Below are 22,639 nucleotides of genomic sequence, written 5' to 3' on the forward strand. Positions count from 1 at the left end.
GCCTTTCTCTAGTGTTACTGTAACACGGTAATAAACCATTCTGTCTCTCCACCAAGCCTTTCTCTAGTGTTACTGTAACACGGTAATAAAACCATTCTGTCTCTCCTCCAAGCCTTTCTCTAGTGTTACTGTAACACGGTAATAAACCATTCTGTCTCTCCACCAAGCCTTTCTCTAGTGTTACTGTAACACGGTAATAAAACCATTCTGTCTGTCCTCTAAGCCTTTCTCTAGTGTTACTGTAACACGGTAATAAACCATTCTGTCTCTCCACCAAGCCTTTCTCTAGTGTTACTGTAACACGGTAATAAAACCATTCTGTCTCTCCACCAAGCCTTTCTCTAGTGTTACTGTAACACGGTAATAAACCATTCTGTCTCTCCTCCAAGCCTTTCTCTAGTGTTACTGTAACACGGTAATAAACCATTCTGTCTCTCCACCAAGCCTTTCTCTAGTGTTACTGTAACACGGTAATAAAACCATTCTGTCTCTCCTCCAAGCCTTTCTCTAGTGTTACTGTAACACGATAATAAACCATTCTGTCTCTCCACCAAGCCTTTCTCTAGTGTTACTGTATCAATATGGGCCATAACGTGGAACGACCATAGAAGTCTGTCTGTTTGTGGCAGAGTGAAAAGGCAGTATCATTATTGGCGAGTGAATACTGCAGGTGTTGGCCTGCGGGGAAAGAAAATACTTCCACTGAAAACCACATCACTGTTGCTTAATACACTGGAATTATTACCAAATCACACCAGAGTTGGACACCACTGGCATTAGAGACCCATTATATAATGTGTTCTGTTGGGGGTTCTGGAGGACTGGAACCACTGGCATTAGAGACCCAGTATATAATGTGTTCTGTTGGGGGTTCTGGCGGACTGGAACCCCTGGCATTAGAGACCCAGTATATAATGTGTTCTGTTGGGGGTTCTGGAGGACTGGAACCACTGGCATTAGAGACCCAGTATATAATGTGTTCTGTTGGGGGTTCTGGAGGACTGGAACCACTGGCATTAGAGACCCAGTATATAATGTGTTCTGTTAGGGGTTCTGGAGGACTGGAACCACTGGCATTAGAGACCCAGTATATAATGTGTTCTGTTAGGGGTTCTGGAGGACTGGAACCACTGGCATTAGAGACCCAGTATATAATGTGTTCTGTTAGGGGTTCTGGAGGACTGGAACCACTGGCATTAGAGACCCAGTATATAATGTGTTCTGTTAGGGGTTCTGGAGGACTGGAACCACTGGCATTAGAGACCCAGTATATAATGTGTTCTGTTAGGGGTTCTGGAGGACTGGAGCCACTGGCATTAGAGACCCAGTATATAATGTGTTCTGTTAGGGGTTCTGGAGGACTGGAACCACTGGCAATAGAGACCCAGTATATAATGTGTTCTGTTAGGGGTTCTGGAGGACTGGAACCACTGGCATTAGAGACCCAGTATATAATGTGTTCTGTTAGGGGTTCTGGAGGACTGGAACCACTGGCATTAGAGACCCAGTATATAATGTGTTCTGTTAGGGGTTCTGGAGGACTGGAACCACTGGCATTAGAGACCCAGTATATAATGTGTTCTGTTAGGGGTTCTGGAGGACTGGAACCACTGACCCAGTATGGTGACAGCATGTACAGAAATGTGTTGCCCCCATAAGATATCAAATGTGTCCTTTTTCTTTCCTCATCCCAGAATAGCGGGATGTCGTACATAGTGTGATGGAGGGGCTGGGCTGCAGGAGCAGCATCTGTTGTTGTTGGCCCCACAACAAGTGCCTGCTGCCTGGGTGAATGGGAGCCCTGAGGGGGGGGTTGAAGGGGCTGGGAGCTCCATGGCCCCCCCAGCAGAACAACAGGGGATGGGCCATCTGCTGTACAAGACCTGCAGGAATGTCTACAGGAATGTGTGTGGAGGAATGTGTGGAGGAATGTATGGTCTGCAACACTAGGACTAGCTCAGTGACAGTCCCCTTACATCCCCTCTGAGATCTCTACTGCTCTGCTGGGGAGGAGGACTAGGCAAAACCAGGCCTGAGATACAGTAGCTGGGCCCTAAATACTACCGTTAGGATCGACAACAACCAGGCCTGAGATACAGTAGCTGGGCCCTAAATACCACCGTTAGGATCGACAACAACCAGGCCTGAGATACAGTAGCTGGGCCCTAAATACCACCGTTAGGATCGACAACAACCAGGCCTGAGATACAGTAGCTGGGCCCTAAATACTACCGTTAGGATCGACAACAACCAGGCCTGAGATACAGTAGCTGGGCCCTAAATACCACCGTTAGGATCGACAACAACCAGGGAGAAATACGTCTCTGATCTACACGGGGTTTGGGTCTCCGTACTCAAGTCCCCGTGTGGCTCAGTTGGTAGAGCATGGTGTTTGCAACGCCAGGGTTGTGGGTTCGATTCCCACGGGGGGACCAGTATGGGGGGGAAAAATAAAAAAATATATGAAATGTCTGCATTCACTACTGTATGTCGCTCTGGATAAGAGCGTCTGCTAAATGACTGAAATGTAAAACATGTAAAATGTCAAGTCAAATAAAACATTGAGATTTGAACACTGACCGTTCCTGTTACCGTGACGTCCGTAGTTACCGTGACAACCGTCACACTGACCGTTCCTGTTACCGTGACGTCCGTAGTTACCGTGACAACCGTCACACTGACCGTTCCTGTTACAGTGACGTCCGTCACACTGACCGTTCCTGTTACCGTGACGTCCGTAGTTAACGTGACAACCGTCACACTGACTGTTACTATGACGCCCATCATTATCAACGGCAGCTTGACGTGGTAGAGAAGACAGAATGTATATGTCATTATTCAGGGTCACCATGTGGACACATGCTGTCAACAGAAGAGGATCGTTGTTACGAGGAGCTTCCCCAGGATACAGGGATGAAATGTGACTGGAGCTTCCCCAGGATACAGGGATGAAATGTGACTGGAGCTTCCCCAGGATACAGGGATGAAATGTGACTGGAGCTTCCCCAGGATACGGGGATGAAATGTGACTGGAGCTTCCCCAGGATACAGGGATGAAATGTGACTGGAGCTTCCCCAGGATACGGGGATGACATGTGACTGGAGCTTCCCCAGGATACGGGGATGACATGTGACTGGAGCTTCCCCAGGATACGGGGATGAAATGTGACTGGAGCTTCCCCAGGATACGGGGATGAAATGTGACTGGAGCTTCCCCAGGATATAGGGATGAAATGTGACTGGAGCTTCCCCAGGATACGGGGATGAAATGTGACTGGAGCTTCCCCAGGATACGGGGATGAAATGTGACTGGAGCTTCCCCAGGATACGGGGATGAAATGTGACTGGAGCTTCCCCAGGATACGGGGATGAATGTGACTGGAGCTTCCCCAGGATACGGGGATGAATGTGACTGGAGCTTCCCCAGGATATAGGGATGAAATGTGACTGGAGCTTCCCCAGGATACGGGGATGAAATGTGACTGGAGCTTCCCAGGATACGGGGATGAAATGTGACTGGAGCTTCCCCAGGATACGGGATGAAATGTGACTGGAGCTTCCCAGGTATCGGGGATGAAATGTGACTGGAGCTTCCCCAGGATACGGGATGAAATGTGACTGGAGCTTCCCCAGGATACGGGGATGAAATGTGACTGGAGCTTCCCCAGGATACGGGGATGAAATGTGACTGGAGCTTCCCCAGGATACAGGGATGAAATGTGACTGGAGCTTCCCCAGGATACGGGGATGAAATGTGACTGGAGCTTCCCCAGGATACGGGGATGAAATGTGACTGGAGCTTCCCCAGGATACGGGGATGAAATGTGACTGGAGCTTCCCCAGGATACAGGGATGAAATGTGACTGGAGCTTCCCCAGGATACGGGGATGAATGTGACTGGAGCTTCCCCAGGATACGGGGATGAATGTGACTGGAGCTTCCCCAGGATACGGGGATGAATGTGACTGAGCTTCCCCAGGATACAGGGATGAAATGTGACTGGAGCTTCCCCAGGATACGGGGATGAATGTGACTGGAGCTTCCCCAGGATACGGGGATGAATGTGACTGGAGCTTCCCCAGGATACAGGGATGAAATGTGACTGGAGCTTCCCCAGGATACAGGGATGAATGTGACTGGAGCTTCCCCAGGATACGGGGATGAATGTGACTGGAGCTTCCCCAGGATACAGGGATGAAATGTGACTGGAGCTTCCCCAGGATACGGGGATGAAATGTGACTGGAGCTTCCCCAGGATACAGGGATGAAATGTGACTGGAGCTTCCCCAGGATACAGGGGTGAAATGTGACTGGAGCTTCCCCAGGATACAGGGATGAAATGTGACTGGAGCTTCCCCAGGATACAGGGATGAATGTGACTGGAGCTTCCCCAGGATACAGGGATGAAATGTGACTGGAGCTTCCCCAGGATACAGGGATGAAATGTGACTGGAGCTTCCCCAGGATACAGGGATGAATGTGACTGGAGCTTCCCCAGGATACAGGGATGAAATGTGACTGGAGCTTCCCCAGGATACAGGGATGAAATGTGACTGGAGCTTCCCCAGGATACAGGGATGAAACGTGACTGGAGCTTCAGGAGACCTCTGAGGTACTGGGATATTACACTGGAGAAACCATCAACCAACATCTATCTATCTATCTATCTATCTATCTATCTATCTATCTATATATATATATTACACTGGGGAAACCATCAAACAACATGTAATATATATATTACACTGGGGAAACCATCAAACAACATGTAATATATATATTACACTGGGGAAACCATCAACCAACATATATATATATATATATATATATATTTTGAGATATATATATATATATGTCACGTCCTGGCCAGTATATAAGGTTAATTGTTTTGTAGTTTGGTCAGGGCGTGACAGAGGGTATTTGTTTTATGTGGTTCATAGTGGTGTGTTTGTTCAAAGGGGGGTTTGATTTAGTATTTCTGGGGTTTTGGTTTATAGTCTATGTTTATGTATTTCTATGTCTAATCTGGTGAGTGTGTTTCTATGTTGGTTAATTGGGGTTGGGACTCTCATTTGAAGGCAGGTGTTGTCTATCTGCCTTTGATTGAGAGTCCCATATATAAGGGTGTGTTTGTGATTTGTGGGTGATTGTTCTGTGTTCAGCCCTAGGCTTTGCCAGACTGTTTGTTGGTTGTGCGTTCATTCTTGTGGTTTGTTATTTTGTATTCATTTTGGAAAGTTAATAAATCTCAAAATGAGCATACACGTACCTGCTGCATTTTGGTCCTCATTCACCGACGACAACCGTGACAGAATCACCCACCACCAAAGGACCAAGCAGCAGAGGAAGGAGCGGAGGAATTACGAGTTGGACTGGCGGGAGAAGTGGACTTGGGAAGAAGTTCTGGACGGGGCCGGACCTTGGCATCAGGCTGGGGAGTATCGCCGCCCGCAGTGGGAAATTGAGGCAGCCAAGGCAGAGAGGCGGTGGTACGAGGCCAGAGACGCGCTGAGGGAGAAGCACGAGAGGCACCCCCAATAAATTTTTTTGGGGGGCACACGGGTAGTTTGGCTAGGCGAAGGAAGAGCCGGAAGCCAGCTACCCGTGGTTATATGGAGGAGCGTATGAGGTGGGGAGCGCCATGTTTCGCTGAGAAGCGCAATATCTCACCCATACGCACGCACAGTCCGGTGCGAGTTATTCCAGCCCCGTAAACCCAGCCTCGCCAGTCAACAGTCGTCGGAGCTGCCCGCCAGTCAACAGTCGTCGGAGCTGCCCGCCAGTCAACAGTCGTCGGAGCTGCCCGCCAGTCAACAGTCGTCGGAGCTGCCCGCCAGTCAACAGTCGCCGGAGTGGCCAGACTGCGCTGAACTGCCGGAGTGGCCAGACTGCGCTGAACTGCCGGAGTGGCCAGACTGCGCTGAACTGCCGGAGTGGCCAGACTGCGCTGAACTGCCGGAGTGGCCAGACTGCGCTGAACGTCCCGAGTGGCCAGACTGCGCTGAACGTCCCGAGTGGCCAGACTGCGCTGAACGTCCCGAGTGGCCAGACTGCGCTGAACGTCCCGAGTGGCCAGACTGCGCTGAACGTCCCGAGTGGCCAGACTGCGCTGAACGTCCCGAGTGGCCAGACTGCGCTGAACGTCCCGAGTGGCCAGACTGCGCTGAACGTCCCGAGTGGCCAGACTGCGCTGAACGTCCCGAGTGGCCAGACTGCGCTGAACGTCCCGAGTGGCCAGACTGCGCTGAACGTCCCGAGTGGCCAGACTGCGCTGAACGTCCCGAGTGGCCAGACTGCGCTGAACGTCCCGAGTGGCCAGACTGCGCTGAACGTCCCGAGTGGCCAGACTGCGCTGAACGTCCCGAGTGGCCAGACTGCGCTGAACGTCCCGAGTGGCCAGACTGCGCTGAACGTCCCGAGTGGCCAGACTGCGCTGAACGTCCCGAGTGGCCAGACTGCGCTGAACGTCCCGAGTGGCCAGACTGCGCTGAACGTCCCGAGTGGCCAGACTGCGCTGAACGTCCCGAGTGGCCAGACTGCGCTGAACGTCCCGAGTGGCCAGACTGCGCTGAACGTCCCGAGTGGCCAGACTGCGCTGAACGTCCCGAGTGGCCAGACTGCGCTGAACGTCCCGAGTGGCCAGACTGCGCTGAACGTCCCGAGTGGCCAGACTGCGCTGAACGTCCCGAGTGCCAGACTGCGCTGAACGTCCCGAGTGGCCAGACTGCGCTGAACGTCCCGAGTGGCCAGACTGCGCTGAACGTCCCGAGTGGCCAGACTGCGCTGAACGTCCCGAGTGGCCAGACTGCCCAGACTGTCCCGAGTGGCCAGACTGCCCAGACTGTCCCGAGTGGCCAGACTGCCCAGACTGTCCCGAGTGGCCAGACTGCCCAGACTGTCCCGAGTGGCCAGACTGCCCAGACTGTCCCGAGTTGCCAGACTGCCCAGACTGTCCCGAGTTGCCAGACTGCCCAGACTGTCCCGAGTTGCCAGACTGCCCAGACTGTCCCGAGTTGCCAGACTGCCCAGACTGTCCCGAGCTGCCAGACTGCCCAGACAGCCTGGAACGGCCTGAGCCGGAGCCACCTCCAAAAATAGGTGGGTTGGGGAGGGGGGGGTGTAGCACAGTGCCGTCGTTGACGGCAGCCACCCTCCCTTCCCTCCCTTTAGTAAGGGGGAATTTTTCTTTTGGGTATTGTTTGGGGGTATTTTTTATTTTTGTTAAGGTGCTTCCGGGGTAGCACCTTTAAGGGGGGGGGTACTGTCACGTCCTGGCCAGTATTTAAGGTTAATTGTTTTGTAGTTTGGTCAGGGCGTGACAGAGGGTATTTGTTTTATGTGGTTCATAGTGGTGTGTTTGTTCAAAGGGGGGTTTGATTTAGTATTTCCGGGGTTTTGGTTTATAGTCTGTTTATGTATTTCTATGTCTAATCTGGTGAGTGTGTTTCTATGTTGGTTAATTGAGGTTGGGACTCTCAGTTGAAGGCAGGTGTTGTCTATCTGCCTTTGATTGAGAGTCCCATATATAAGGGTGTGTTTGTGTTTGTGATTTGTGGGTGATTGTTCTGTGTTCAGCCCTAGGCTTCGCCAGACTGTTTGTTGGTTGTGCGTTCATTCTCGTGGTTTGTTATTTTGTATTCATTTTGGAAAGTTAATAAATCTCAAAATGAGCATACACGTACCTGCTGCATTTTGGTCCTCATTCACCGACGACAACCGTGACAATAATATATATATATATATTACACTGGGGAAACCATCAACCAACATCTATATATATCTATATATATATATATTACACTGGGGAAACCATCAAACAACATGTAATATATATATATTACACTGGATAAACCATCAAACACCATCTATATATATATATATATATATATATATATATATATATATTACACTGGAGAAACCATCAAACAACATATATATATTACACTGGAGAAACCATCAACCAACATCTATATATATATATTACACTGGAGAAACCATCAAACAACATATATATATATATATATATATATATTGCAGAGATCTCTAAAGTACTGGAGAAACCATCAAACCTCTATATATTGTCTGACCCTGTCAAAGACACACTGGCAGCTTAGAGTTGAGAACAACTGAAAACACTGAGCCGAAACCCAGAGATGTTACCGGATATTATTGGTGTGAAACGAACTTCCTCGTGAATCATAAATGTTATTGACCTTCAGGCTGTTAGATAAACGTCTGTTCAGACCGAAGCTGACGCCAGTTGACCCCCTGACTGACTGAACTTCGATATGAACTCCCTTTAATTAAACATCATTAACCAGTCAGTCAGTCAGCCAGTCAGCCAGTCAGTCAGCCAGTCAACCAACCAGTCAACCAGCCAGTCAGCCAGCCAGCCAGTCAACCAGCCAGACAGCCAGCCAGCCAGTCAACCAGCCAGCCAGTCAACCAACCAGTCAACCAGCCAGCCAGCCAGCCAGCCAGCCAGTCAACCAGCTAGACAGCCAGTCAGCCAGCCAGCCAACCAGCCAGACAGCCAGTCAACCAACCAGTCAACCAGCTAGACAGCCAGTCAACCAGCCAGCCAGTCAACCAGCCAGCCAGCCAGCCAGTCAACCAGCCAGCCAGTCAACCAGCCAGCCAGTCAACCAGCCAGCCAGCCAGCCAGTCAGAGAAAGCCCAACCAGCCAGCCAGCCAGCCAGCCAACCAGCCAGCCAGCCAGTCAACCAGCCAGCCAGCCAGCCAACCAGCCAACCAACCAGCCAGCCAGCCAGTCAGTCAGTCAGCCAGCCAACCAGCCAGCCAACCAACCAGTCAGTCAGAGAAAGCACAACACAACCAGGTGTTCTCCCACACCTCACCAACATGTAAAGGTCAAGCTGATAACCATGGTAATCATGATGTCTAGACAGACAGTCAATCAACCAGCCAGCCAGCCAGCCAGTCAGCCAGTCAACCAGCCAGGTGTTCTCCCACACCTCACCAACATGTAAAGGTTAAGCTGATAACCATGGTAATCATGATGTCTAGACAGACAGTCAATCAACCAGCCAGCCAGCCAGTCAACCAGCCAGTCAGCCAGTCAACCAGACAGCCAGCCAGCCAGCCAGGTGTTCTCCCACATCTCACCAACATGTAAAGGTCAAGCTGATAACCATGGTAATCATGATGTCTAGACAGATATCTCAGTGGAATCCAGCCAGACAGGTCATCACGTACAGAATACTACACCTTTGAAGTGCTACCAAGTTATGTCCTCAGGAAGGAACGAACATTACCAGGGCATCATAAAAGCAGCTTTAGTAACTAAAACTACACTGAACTAAAATAGAAACTAATATAAACATGGACTCTGTACCGGTACCGCCTGAATAAAGTCTGGACATTGTTGTTTTACTGCACCTGTTGTATTCAGCATTTCACTGTACGGTCTACTACACCTGTTGTATTCAGCATTTCACTGTGAGGTCTACTACACCTGTTGTATTCAGCATTTCACTGTGAGGTCTACTACACCTGTTGTATTCAGCATTTCACTGTGAGGTCTACTACACCTGTTGTATTCAGCATTTCACTGTAAGGTCTACTACACCTGTTGTATTCAGCATTTCACTGTAAGGTCTACTACACCTGTTGTATTCAGCATTTCACTGTGAGGTCTACTACACCTGTTGTATTCGGCATTTCACTGTGAGGTCTACTACACCTGTTGTATTCAGCATTTCACTGTGAGGTCTACTACACCTGTTGTATTCAGCATTTCACTGTGAGGTCTACTACACCTGTTGTATTCAGCATTTCACTGTAAGGTCTACCTACACCTGTAGTATTCAGCATTTCACTGTAAGGTCTACTACACCTGTTGTATTCAGCATTTCACTGTGAGGTCTACTACACCTGTTGTATTCAGCATTTCACTGTACGGTCTACTACACCTGTTGTATTCAGCATTTCACTGTACGGTCTACACCTGTTGTATTCAGCATTTCACTGTGAGGTCTACTACACCTGTTGTATTCAGCATTTCACTGTACGGTCTACTACACCTGTTGTATTCAGCATTTCACTGTAAGGTCTACTACACCTGTTGTATTCAGCATTTCACTGTGAGGTCTACTACACCTGTTGTATTCAGCATTTCACTGTGAGGTCTACCACACCTGTTGTATTCAGCATTTCACTGTGAGGTCTACTACACCTGTTGTATTCAGCATTTCACTGTGAGGTCTACTACACCTGTTGTATTCAGCATTTCACTGTGAGGTCTACTACACCTGTTGTATTCAGCATTTCACTGTGAGGTCTACTACACCTGTTGTATTCAGCATTTCACTGTGAGGTCTACTACACCTGTTGTATTCAGCATTTCACTGTGAGGTCTACTACACCTGTTGTATTCAGCATTTCACTGTGAGGTCTACTACACCTGTTGTATTCAGCATTTCACTGTGATGTCTACTACACCTGTTGTATTCAGCATTTCACTGTGAGGTCTACTACACCTGTTGTATTCAGCATTTCACTGTAAGGTCTACTACACCTGTTGTATTCAGCATTTCACTGTAAGGTCTACTACACCTGTTGTATTCAGCATTTCACTGTAAGGTCTACCTACACCTGTTGTATTCGGCATTTCACTGTGAGGTCTACTACACCTGTTGTATTCAGCATTTCACTGTGAGGTCTACTACACCTGTTGTATTCAGCATTTCACTGTGAGGTCTACTACACCTGTTGTATTCAGCATTTCACTGTAAGGTCTACTACACCTGTTGTATTCAGCATTTCACTGTGAGGTCTACTACACCTGTTGTATTCAGCATTTCACTGTGAGGTCTACTACACCTGTTGTATTCAGCATTTCACTGTGAGGTCTACTACACCTGTTGTATTCGGAGCGCATGTGACTAAAAAAATTTGATTTGATTTTGATTTAAAAGCAACATTAAAGTGTTGGTCCCATGTTTCAGGAACTGAAATACAGACGCACAAAAAGCTTATTTCTCTCAACAAATTTTGCAGTAGCTGGTAGTATCTGGTCTCTCTCTCTCTCTCTTACTGTTCTAGTAGCTGGTAGTATCTGGTCTCTCTCTCTTACTGTTCTAGTAGCTGGTAGTATCTGGTCTCTCTCTCTCTCTCTCTTACTGTTCTAGTAGCTGGTAGTATCTGGTCTCTCTCTCTCTCTTACTGTTCTAATAGCTGGTAGTATCTGGTCTCTCTCTCTCTCACTGTTCTAGTAGCTGGTAGTATCTGGTCTCTCTCACTGTTCTAGTAGCTGGTAGTATCTGGTCTCTCTCTCTCTCTCACTGTTCTAGTAGCTGGTAGTATCTGGTCTCTCTCTCTCTCTCTTACTGTTCTAGTAGCTGGTAGTATCTGGTCTCTCTCTCTCTTACTGTTCTAGTAGCTGGTAGTATCTGGTCTCTCTCTCTTACTGTTCTAGTAGCTGGTAGTATCTGGTCTCTCTCTCTCTCTCTCTCACTGTTCTAGTAGCTGGTAGTATCTGGTCTCTCTCTCTCTCTTACTGTTCTAGTAGCTGGTAGTATCTGGTCTCTCTCTCTCTCTTACTGTTCTAGTAGCTGGTAGTATCTGGTCTCTCTCTCTCTCTCTTACTGTTCTAGTAGCTGGTAGTATCTGGTCTCTCTCTCTCTCTCTCTTACTATTCTAGTAGCTGGTAGTATCTGGTCTCTCTCTCTCTTACTGTTCTAGTAGCTGGTAGTATCTGGTCTCTCTCTCTCTCTCTCTTACTGTTCTAGTAGCTGGTAGTATCAGGTCTCTCTCTCTCTTACTGTTCTAGTAGCTGGTAGTATCTGGTCTCTCTCTCTCTCTCTTACTGTTCTAGTAGCTGGTAGTATCTGGTCTCTCTCTCTCTCTCTTACTGTTCTAGTAGCTGGTAGTATCTGGTCTCTCTCTCTCTCTCTTACTGTTCTAGTAGCTGGTAGTATCTGGTCTCTCTCTCTCTTACTGTTCTAGTAGCTGGTAGTATCTGGTCTCTCTCTCTCTCTTACTGTTCTAGTAGCTGGTCGTATCTGGTCTCTCTCTCTCTCACTGTTCTAGTAGCTGGTCGTATCTGGTCTCTCTCTCTCTCTCTCTTACTGTTCTAGTAGCTGGTAGTATCTGGTCTCTCTCTCTCTCTCTCTTACTGTTCTAGTAGCTGGTAGTATCTGGTCTCTCTCTCTCTTACTGTTCTAGTAGCTGGTAGTATCTGGTCTCTCTCTCTCTCTCTCTTACTGTTCTAGTAGCTGGTAGTATCTGGTCTCTCTCTCTCTTACTGTTCTAGTAGCTGGTAGTATCTGGTCTCTCTCTCTCTTACTGTTCTAGTAGCTGGTAGTATCTGGTCTCTCTCTCTTACTGTTCTAGTAGCTGGTAGTATCTGGTCTCTCTCTCTCTCTCTCTCTCTCTTACTGTTCTAGTAGCTGGTAGTATCTGGTCTCTCTCTCTCTCTCTTACTGTTCTAGTAGCTGGTAGTATCTGGTCTCTCCCTCTCTCTCTTACTGTTCTAGTAGCTGGTAGTATCTGGTCTCTCTCTCTCTTACTGTTCTAGTAGCTGGTAGTATCTGGTCTCTCTCTCTCTTACTGTTCTAGTAGCTGGTAGTATCTGGTCTCTCTCTCTCTTACTGTTCTAGTAGCTGGTAGTATCTGGTCTCTCCCTCTCTCTCTTACTGTTCTAGTAGCTGGTAGTATCTGGTCTCTCTCTTTCTCTCTTACTGTTATAGTAGCTGGTAGTATCTGGTCTCTCTCTTACTGTTCTAGTAGCTGGTAGTATCTGGTCTCTCTCTCTCTCTTACTGTTCTAGTAGCTGGTAGTATCTGGTCTCTCTCTCTCTTACTGTTCTAGTAGCTGGTAGTATCTGGTCTCTCTCTCTCTTACTGTTCTAGTAGCTGGTAGTATCTGGTCTCTCTCTCTCTCTCTTACTGTTCTAGTAGCTGGTAGTATCTGGTCTCTCTCTCTCTCTTACTGTTCTAGTAGCTGGTAGTATCTGGTCTCTCTCTCTCTTACTGTTCTAGTAGCTGGTAGTATCTGGTCTCTCTCTTACTGTTCTAGTAGCTGGTAGTATCTGGTCTCTCTCTCTCTCTCTCTCTTACTGTTCTAGTAGCTGGTAGTATCTGGTCTCTCTCTCTCTTACTGTTCTAGTAGCTGGTAGTATCTGGTCTCTCTCTCTCTCTCTCTTACTGTTCTAGTAGCTGGTAGTATCTGGTCTCTCTCTCTTACTGTTCTAGTAGCTGGTAGTATCTGGTCTCTCTCTCTCGTACTGTTCTAGTAGCTGGTAGTATCTGGTCTCTCTCTCTCTTACTGTTCTAGTAGCTGGTAGTATCTGGTCTCTCTCTCTCTCTTACTGTTCTAGTAGCTGGTAGTATCTGGTCTCTCTCTCTCTTACTGTTCTAGTAGCTGGTAGTATCTGGTCTCTCTCTCTCTCTCTTACTGTTCTAGTAGCTGGTAGTATCTGGTCTCTCTCTCTCTCTCTTACTGTTTTAGTAGCTGGTAGTATCTGGTCTCTCTCTCTCTTACTGTTCTAGTAGCTGGTAGTATCTGGTCTCTCTCTCTCTCTCTTACTGTTCTAGTAGCTGGTAGTATCTGGTCTCTCTCTCTCTCTCTCTTACTGTTCTAGTAGCTGGTAGTATCTGGTCTCTCTCTCTCTCTCTTACTGTTCTAGTAGCTGGTAGTATCTGGTCTCTCTCTCTCTCTTACTGTTCTAGTAGCTGGTAGTATCTGGTCTCTCTCTCTCTTACTGTTCTAGTAGCTGGTAGTATCTGGTCTCTCTCTCTCTCTTACTGTTCTAGTAGCTGGTAGTATCTGGTCTCTCTCTCTCTTACTGTTCTAGTAGCTGGTAGTATCTGGTCTCTCTCTCTCTCTTACTGTTCTAGTAGCTGGTAGTATCTGGTCTCTCTCTCTCTCTCTCTCTTACTGTTCTAGTAGCTGGTAGTATCTGGTCTCTCTCTCTCTCTCTCTTACTGTTCTAGTAGCTGGTAGTATCTGGTCTCTCTCTCTCTCTCTCTTACTGTTCTAGTAGCTGGTAGTATCTGGTCTCTCTCTCTCTTACTGTTCTAGTAGCTGGTAGTATCTGGTCTCTCTCTCTCTTACTGTTCTAGTAGCTGGTAGTATCTGGTCTCTCTCTCTCTTACTGTTCTAGTAGCTGGTAGTATCTGGTCTCTCTCTCTTACTGTTCTAGTAGCTGGTAGTATCTGGTCTCTCTCTCTTACTGTTCTAGTAGCTGGTAGTATCTGGTCTCTCTCTCTCTCTTACTGTTCTAGTAGCTGGTAGTATCTGGTCTCTCTCTCTCTCTCTTACTGTTCTAGTAGCTGGTAGTATCTGGTCTCTCTCTCTCTCTCTTACTGTTCTAGTAGCTGGTAGTATCTGGTCTCTCTCTCTCTCTCTTACTGTTCTAGTAGCTGGTAGTATCTGGTCTCTCTCTCTCTCTCTCTTACTGTTCTAGTAGCTGGTAGTATCTGGTCTCTCTCTCTCTCTTACTGTTCCAGGAGCTGGTAGTATCTGGTCTCTCTCTCTCTCTCTTACTGTTCTAGTAGCTGGTAGTATCTGGTCTCTCTCTCTCTTACTGTTCTAGTAGCTGGTAGTATCTGGTCTCTCTCTCTCTTACTGTTCTAGTAGCTGGTAGTATCTGGTCTCTCTCTCTCTCTCTCTACTGTTCTAGTAGCTGGTAGTATCTGGTCTCTCTCTCTCTCTTACTGTTCTAGTAGCTGGTAGTATCTGGTCTCTCTCTCTCTCTCTTACTGTTCTAGTAGCTGGTAGTATCTGGTCTCTCTCTCTCTTACTGTTCTAGTAGCTGGTAGTATCTGGTCTCTCTCTCTCTTACTGTTCTAGTAGCTGGTAGTATCTGGTCTCTCTCTCTCTCTCTTACTGTTCTAGTAGCTGGTAGTATCTGGTCTCTCTCTCTCTTACTGTTCTAGTAGCTGGTAGTATCTGGTCTCTCTCTCTCTTACTGTTCTAGTAGCTGGTAGTATCTGGTCTCTCTCTCTCTCTTACTGTTCTAGTAGCTGGTAGTATCTGGTCTCTCTCTCTCCTACTGTTCTAGTAGCTGGTAGTATCTGGTCTCTCTCTCTCTCTTACTGTTCTAGTAGCTGGTAGTATCTGGTCTCTCTCTCTCTCTTACTGTTCTAGTAGCTGGTAGTATCTGGTCTCTCTCTCTCTCTTACTGTTCTAGTAGCTGGTAGTATCTGGTCTCTCTCTCTCTCTCTTACTGTTCTAGTAGCTGGTAGTATCTGGTCTCTCTCTCTCTCTTACTGTTCTAGTAGCTGGTCGTATCTGGTCTCTCTCTCTCTTACTGTTCTAGTAGCTGGTAGTATCTGGTCTCTCTCTCTCTCTCTCTTACTGTTCTAGTAGCTGGTAGTATCTGGTCTCTCTCTCTCTCTTACTGTTCTAGTAGCTGGTCGTATCTGGTCTCTCTCTCTCTCTTACTGTTCTAGTAGCTGGTAGTATCTGGTCTCTCTCTCTCTTACTGTTCTAGTAGCTGGTCGTATCTGGCCTGTGTCTCTCTCTCTGCCGCCGTTGCTCTGTCCTTCTCCAGCACTGCATTGTCCCGCGTCTCACGGAGGTTCCTAGAGGACAGACAGAAGCAGTTCAGGTAAGAATTAAAACCACGCAGATAATAACAAACAATCTTCTTTATGTAGAAAAAATGGCTCCCTGTCAAACTGTCTCAAATGGTACCTGTGGGTCTTAGTCAAAAGTAGGGCCCTTTTGAATAGGGTGCATTGCGCACTACTTTTGACAAGAGCAATAAATAGGGAATAAGGTGCATTTTTAGGGGCACTGAATCACACAATTTGTTGAATATCTGAATCCATGTTCTGAGGAGAAAGAGTCCCTCTAGTGGACACAGTACTGTATTCAGGACACAGTGAAAGAGTCCCTCTGGTGGATGTATAATCCCACCTGTTCTCTCTCTCTCTGGTACATCTCTATAATCCCACCTGTTCTCTCTCTCTGGTACATCTCTATAATCTCACCTGTTCTCTCTCTCTCTCTGGTACATCTCTATAATCCCACCTGTTCTCTCTCTGGTACATCTCTATAATCTCACTTGTTCTCTCTCTCTCTGGTACATCTCTATAATCTCACCTGTTCTCTCTCTCTCTGGTACATCTCTATAATCCCACCTGTTCTCTCTCTCTGGTACATCTCTATAATCTCACCTGTTCTCTCTCTCTGGTACATCTCTATAATCTCACCTGTTCTCTCTCTGGTACATCTCTATAATCCCACCTGTTCTCTCTCTCTCTGGTACATCTCTATAATCTCACCTGTTCTCTCTCTGGTACATCTCTATAATCTCACCTGTTCTCTCTCTCTCTCTGGTACATCTCTATAATCCCACCTGTTCTCTCTCTCTCTGGTACATCTCTATAATCCCACCTGTTCTCTCTCTGGTACATCTCTATAATCCCACCTGTTCTCTCTCTCTCTGGTACATCTCTATAATCCCACCTGTTCTCTCTCTGGTACATCTCTATAATCTCACCTGTTCTCTCTCTGGTACATCTCTATAATCCCACCTGTTCTCTCTCTGGTACATCTCTATAATCTCACTTGTTCTCTCTCTCTCTCTCTGGTACATCTCTATAATCCCACCTGTTCTCTCTCTCTGGTACATCTCTATAATCTCACCTGTTCTCTCTCTCTGGTACATCTCTATAATCCCACCTGTTCTCTCTCTCTCTGGTACATCTCTATAATCTCACCTGTTCTCTCTCTGGTACATCTCTATAATCCCACCTGTTCTCTCTCTCTCTGGTACATCTCTATAATCTCACCTGTTCTCTCTCTGGTACATCTCTATAATCCCACCTGTTCTCTATCTGGTACATCTCTATAATCCCACCTGTTCTCTCTCTCTCTGGTACATCTCTATAATCCCACCTGTTCTCTCTCTGGTACATCTCTATAATCTCACCTGTTCTCTCTCTGGTACATCTCTATAATCCCACCTGTTCTCTCTCTCTCTGGTACAAATCTATAATCTCACCTGTTCTCTCTCTGGTACATCTCTATAATCTCACCTGTTCTCTCTCTCTCTGGTACATCTCTATAATCCCACCTGTTCTCTCTCTGGTACATCTCTATAATCCCACCTGTTCTCTCTCTCTCTGGTACATCTCTATAATCTCACCTGTTCTTTCTCTCTCTGGTACATCTCTATAATCTCACCTGTTCTTTCTCTCTCTGGTACATCTCTATAATCCCACCTGTTCTCTCTCTGGTACATCTCTATAATCCCACCTGTTCTCTCTCTCTCTGGTACATCTCTATAATCCCACCTGTTCTATCTCTCTCTCTCTGGTACATCTCTATAATCTCACCTGTTCTCTCTCTCATACATCTCCTTTGAGGTCCTCTGCAGGCTGTCGATCTCCTGGCTGGTCTTCAGACGAATGTTCTCCAGCTCATCAGAAAGTTTATTCTCGTACTCTGTCTTGTAGTGGTCTCTGTGGAACAAACATTATATTATATCTGATTGTAGCCACCCTTGATGACAGTTTTGCACACTCTTGGCATTCTCTCAACCAGCTTAATGAGGTAATCACCTGGAATGCATTTCAATTAACAGGTGTGCTTTGTTAAATGTTAATTTGTGGAATTTCTTTCCTTCTTAATGCGTTTGAACCAATCAGTTGGGTTCTGACAAGGTAGGGGCGGTATACAGAAGAGAGCCCTATTTGGTAAAAGACCAAGTCCATATTAGGGCAAGAACAGCTCAAATAAGCAAAGAGAAAAGACAGTCCATCATTACTTTAAGACATGAAGGTCAGTCAATCCAAAAAGTGTCAAGTACTTTGAAAGTTTCTTCAAGTGCAGCCGCAAAAACCATCAAGCGCTATGATGAAACTGGCTCTCATGAGGACCGCCACAGGAAAGGAAGACCCAGAGTTCCCTCTGCTGCAGAGGATAAGTTCAGTAGAGTTACCAGCCTCATGAGGACCGCCACAGGAAAGGAAGACCCAGAGTTCCCTCTGCTGTAGAGGATAAGTTCATTAGAGTTACCAGCCTCAGAAATTGCAGCCCAAATAAATGCTTCACAGAGTTCAAGTAACAGACAACATCTCAAAATCAACTGTTCAGAGGAGACTGTGTGAATCAGGCCTTCATGGTCGATTCGTTGCAAAGAAACCACTACTAAAGGACACCAATAAGAAGAAGAGACTTGCTTAGGCAAGGAAACACAAGCAATGGACAATAGACTGGTGGAAATCTGTCCTTTGGTCTGAGGAGTCCAAATTTGAGATTTTTGGTTCCAAGCACTGTGTCTTTGTGAGACGCAGAGTAGGTGAAGGGATGATCCCTGCATGTGTGTTTTCCACCGTGAAGCATGGAGGAGGAGGTGTGATTGTGCTTTGCTGGCGACACTGTCTGTGATTTATTTAGAACTCTAGGCACACTTAACCGGCATGGCTACCACAGCATTCTGCAGCGATACGCCATCCCATCTGGTTTGCGCTTAGTGGGACTATCATTTGTTTTACAACAGGACAATGACCCAAAACACACCTCCAGGCTGTGTAAGGGCTATTTGACCAAGAAGGAGAGTCATGGAGTGCTGCATCAGATGACCTGGCCTCCACAATCACCCGACCTCAACCCAATTGAGATGTTTTGGGATGAGTTGGACCATAGAGTGAAGGAAAAGCAGCCAACAAGTGCTCAGCATATGTGGGAACTCCTTCAAGACTGTTGGAAAAGTCATCAAGGCAAAGGGTGGCTACTTTGAAGAAACAAAAATATAAAATATATTTTGATTTTTGAACACTTTTTTTGGTTACTACATGATTCCATATGTGTTATTTCATAGTTTTGATGTCTTCACTATTATTCTACAATGTAGAAAATAGCAAAAATTAAAAAAAAACCCTTGAATGAATTAGGTGTGTCTTTTTTGACTGGTACTGTATATACAAAAGCATGTGGACACCCCTTCAAATTAGTGGATTCGGCTATTTCAGCCTCAACCGTTGCTGACAGATGTATACAATCGAGCACACCGCCATGCAATCTCCATAGACAAACATTGGCAGTAGAATGACTCGTACTGAAGAGCTCAGTAACTTTCAACATGCTTCCCATGCAGGGTCAGGGAGGGGTACCGACCTAGAAGGGTTAGGGAGGGGTACCGACCTAGAAGGGTTAGGGAGGGGTACCGACCTAGAAGGGTCAGGGAGGGGTACCGACCTAGAAGGGTTAGGGTCAGGGAGGGGTACCGACCTAGAAGGGTTAGGGAGGGGTACCGACCTAGAAGGGTTAGGGAGGGGTACCGACCTAGAAGGGTCAGGGAGGGGTACCGACCTAGAAGGGTTAGGGAGGGGTACCGACCTGGAAGGGTCAGGGAGGGGTACCGACCTAGAAGGGTCAGGGAGGGGTACTGACCTAGAAGGGTTAGGGAGGGGTACCGACCCGGAAGGGTTAGGGAGGGGTACCGACCTAGAAGGGTTAGGGAGGGGTACCGACCTGGAAGGGTCAGGGAGGGGTACCGACCTAGAAGGGTTAGGGAGGGGTACCGACCTAGAAGGGTTAGGGAGGGGTACCGACCTAGAAGGGTCAGGGAGGGGTACCGACCTAGAAGGGTCAGGGAGGGGTACCGACCTAGAAGGGTCAGGGAGGGGTACCGACCCAGAAGGGTTAGGGAGGGGTACCGACCTAGAAGGGTTAGGGAGGGGTACCGACCTAGAAGGGTCAGGGAGGGGTACCGACCTAGAAGGGTTAGGGAGGGGTACCGACCTAGAAGGGTCAGGGAGGGGTACCGACCTAGAAGGGTTAGGGAGGGGTACCGACCTAGAAGGGTTAGGGAGGGGTACCGACCTAGAAGGGTCAGGGAGGGGTACTGACCTAGAAGGGTTAGGGAGGGGTACCGACCCGGAAGGGTTAGGGAGGGGTACCGACCTAGAAGGGTCAGGGAGGGGTACCGACCCGGAAGGGTTAGGGAGGGGTACCGACCCGGAAGGGTTGGGGTCAGGGAGGGGTACCGACCTAGAAGGGTTAGGGAGGGGTACCGACCTAGAAGGGTTAGGGAGGGGTACCGACCTAGAAGGGTTAGGGAGGGGTACCGACCTAGAAGGGTCAGGGAGGGGTACCGACCTAGAAGGGTTGGGGTTAGGGAGGGGTACCGACCCGGAAGGGTCAGGGAGGGGTACCGACCCGGAAGGGTTAGGGAGGGGTACCGACCTAGAAGGGTTAGGGAGGGGTACCGACCTAGAAGGGTTAGGGAGGGGTACCGACCTAGAAGGGTCAGGGAGGGGTACCGACCTAGAAGGGTTAGGGAGGGGTACCGACAAAGAAGGGTTAGGGAGGGGTACCGACCTGGAAGGGTTAGGGAGGGGTACCGACCCGGAAGGGTTAGGGAGGGGTACCGACCCGGAAGGGTTAGGGAGGGGTACCGACCCGGAAGGGTCAGGGAGGGGTACCGACCCAGAAGGGTCAGGGAGGGGTACCGACCCAGAAGGGTTAGGGTGGGGTACTGACCTAGAAGGGTTAGGGAGGGGTACCGACCAAGAAGGGTCAGGGAGGGGTACCGACCAAGAAGGGTCAGGGAGGGGTACCGACCCGGAAGGGTTAGGGAGGGGTACCGACCCGGAAGGGTTAGGGAGGGGTACCGACATAGAAGGGTTAGGGAGGGGTACCGACCTAGAAGGGTCAGGGAGGGGTACCGACCTAGAAGGGTTAGGGAGGGGTACCGACCTAGAAGGGTCAGGGAGGGGTACCGACCTAGAAGGGTTAGGGAGGGGTACCGACCTAGAAGGGTCAGGGAGGGGTACCGACCTAGAAGGGTCAGGGAGGGGTACCGACCTAGAAGGGTCAGGGAGGGGTACCGACCTAGAAGGGTCAGGGAGGGGTACCGACCTAGAAGGGTTAGGGAGGGGTACCGACCTAGAAGGGTTAGGGAGGGGTACCGACCTAGAAGGGTCAGGGAGGGGTACTGACCTAGAAGGGTCAGGGAGGGGTACCGACCTGGAAGGGTTAGGGAGGGGTACCGACCTAGAAGGGTTAGGGAGGGGTACCGACCTAGAAGGGTAAGAGAGGGGTACCGACCTAGAAGGGTTAGGGAGGGGTACCGACCTAGAAGGGTTAGGGAGGGGTACCGACCTAGAAGGGTTAGGGAGGGGTACCGACCTAGAAGGGTCAGGGAGGGGTACCGACCTAGAAGGGTTAGGGTGGGGTACCGACCTAGAAGGGTTAGGGTGGGGTACCGACCTAGAAGGGTTGGGGAGGGGTACCGACCTGGAAGGGTCGGGGAGGGGTACCGACCCGGAAGGGTTAGGGAGGGGTACCGACCTAGAAGGGTTAGGGAGGGGTACCGACCTAGAAGGGTTAGGGAGGGGTACCGACCCAGAAGGGTTAGGGAGGGGTACCGACCTAGAAGGGTCAGGGAGGGGTACCGACCCAGAAAGGTTAGGGAGGGGTACCGACCCAGAAGGGTTAGGGAGGGGTACCGACCCAGAAGGGTTAGGGAGGGGTACCGACCCAGAAGGGTTAGGGAGGGGTACCGACCTAGAAGCGATGTATTTGTGGTAGAGCTCCTCCCTGGCCCTCTGGGCGTCGTCCAGCTGGGTATGCAGCCTCTCTAGACGGTCTTCCTGGTGGGCACAGCGGACCTTCAGCTCCATGTTCTGTCTGTGAACATATTCTTTATCCTTCTGGAGGAGGGTCACTGACTGCTGCAGAGTAGACACCTGGAGGACAGAGGGGTTAGAGGTAGTTTATCCATCTGGAGGAGGGTCACTGAATGCTGCAGAGTAGACACCTGGAGGACAGAGGGGTTAGAGGTAGTTTATCCATCTGGAGGACGGTCACTGACTGCTGCAGAGTAGACACCTGGAGGACAGAGGGGTTAGAGGTAGTCTATCCATCTGGAGGAGGGTCCATCTGGAGGACAGAGGGGTTAGAGGTAGTTCATCCATCTGGAGGAGGGTCACTGAATGCTGCAGAGTAGACACCTGGAGGACAGAGGGGTTAGAGGTAGTCTATCCATCTGGAGGAGGGTCACTGACTGCTGCAGAGAAAACACCTGGAGGACAGAGGGATTAGAGGTAGTTTATCCATCTGGAGGAGGGTTCATCTGGAGGACAGAGGGGTTAGAGGTAGTTTATCCATCTGGAGGAGGGTCACTGACTGCTGCAGAGTAGACACCTGGAGGACAGAGGGGTTAGAGGTAGTCTATCCATCTGGAGGAGGGTCACTGACTGCTGCAGAGTAGACACCTGGAGGACAGAGGGGTTAGAGGTAGTTTATCCATCTGGAGGAGGGTCACTGACTGCTGCAGAGTAGACACCTGGAGGACAGAGGGGTTAGAGGTAGTCTATCCATCTGGAGGAGGGTCACTGACTGCTGCAGAGTAGACACCTGGAGGACAGAGGGGTTAGAGGTAGTCTATCCATCTGGAGGAGGGTCACTGACTGCTGCAGAGTAGACACCTGGAGGACAGAGGGGTTAGAGGTAGTCTATCCATCTGGAGGAGGGTCCATCTGGAGGAGGGGCACTGACTGCTGCAGACAGCTGGAGGACATTTAAGGTGTTGTCATTTAGCAGACGCTGTAATCCAGAGGGACTTCCAGTCAGTATCTTCCACTACGGAAGGTGAAACAACATCTATCAGCTAATCAGTGGTATTGTGAACAGTCCAGTGTTGGTAACATCCAGGTG

The 22,639-nt window shown here is 48.7% G+C and overlaps 1 protein-coding gene across 2 annotated transcripts in view; it reads right to left on the reverse strand.

The window, feature by feature from the left end:
• The window catches only part of pibf1 (progesterone immunomodulatory binding factor 1), a 78,135-nt gene that overhangs the window by 49,716 nt on the left and 5,780 nt on the right, over positions 1-22,639 (reverse strand). For both annotated transcript variants that reach the window (XM_029743233.1, XM_029743232.1), the window contains exons 7-9: positions 21,488-21,669; positions 17,311-17,436; positions 15,451-15,549 (exon numbers count right to left, since the gene is read on the reverse strand). In XM_029743233.1, coding sequence (XP_029599093.1) covers positions 15,451-15,549; positions 17,311-17,436; positions 21,488-21,669 — 407 coding nt within the window. The remainder of the gene's footprint in view (positions 1-15,450; positions 15,550-17,310; positions 17,437-21,487; positions 21,670-22,639) is intronic.

This window comes from Salmo trutta, unplaced genomic scaffold (assembly GCF_901001165.1).
Source record: "Salmo trutta unplaced genomic scaffold, fSalTru1.1, whole genome shotgun sequence".
In the NCBI taxonomy this organism is placed as follows: domain Eukaryota; kingdom Metazoa; phylum Chordata; class Actinopteri; order Salmoniformes; family Salmonidae; genus Salmo; species Salmo trutta.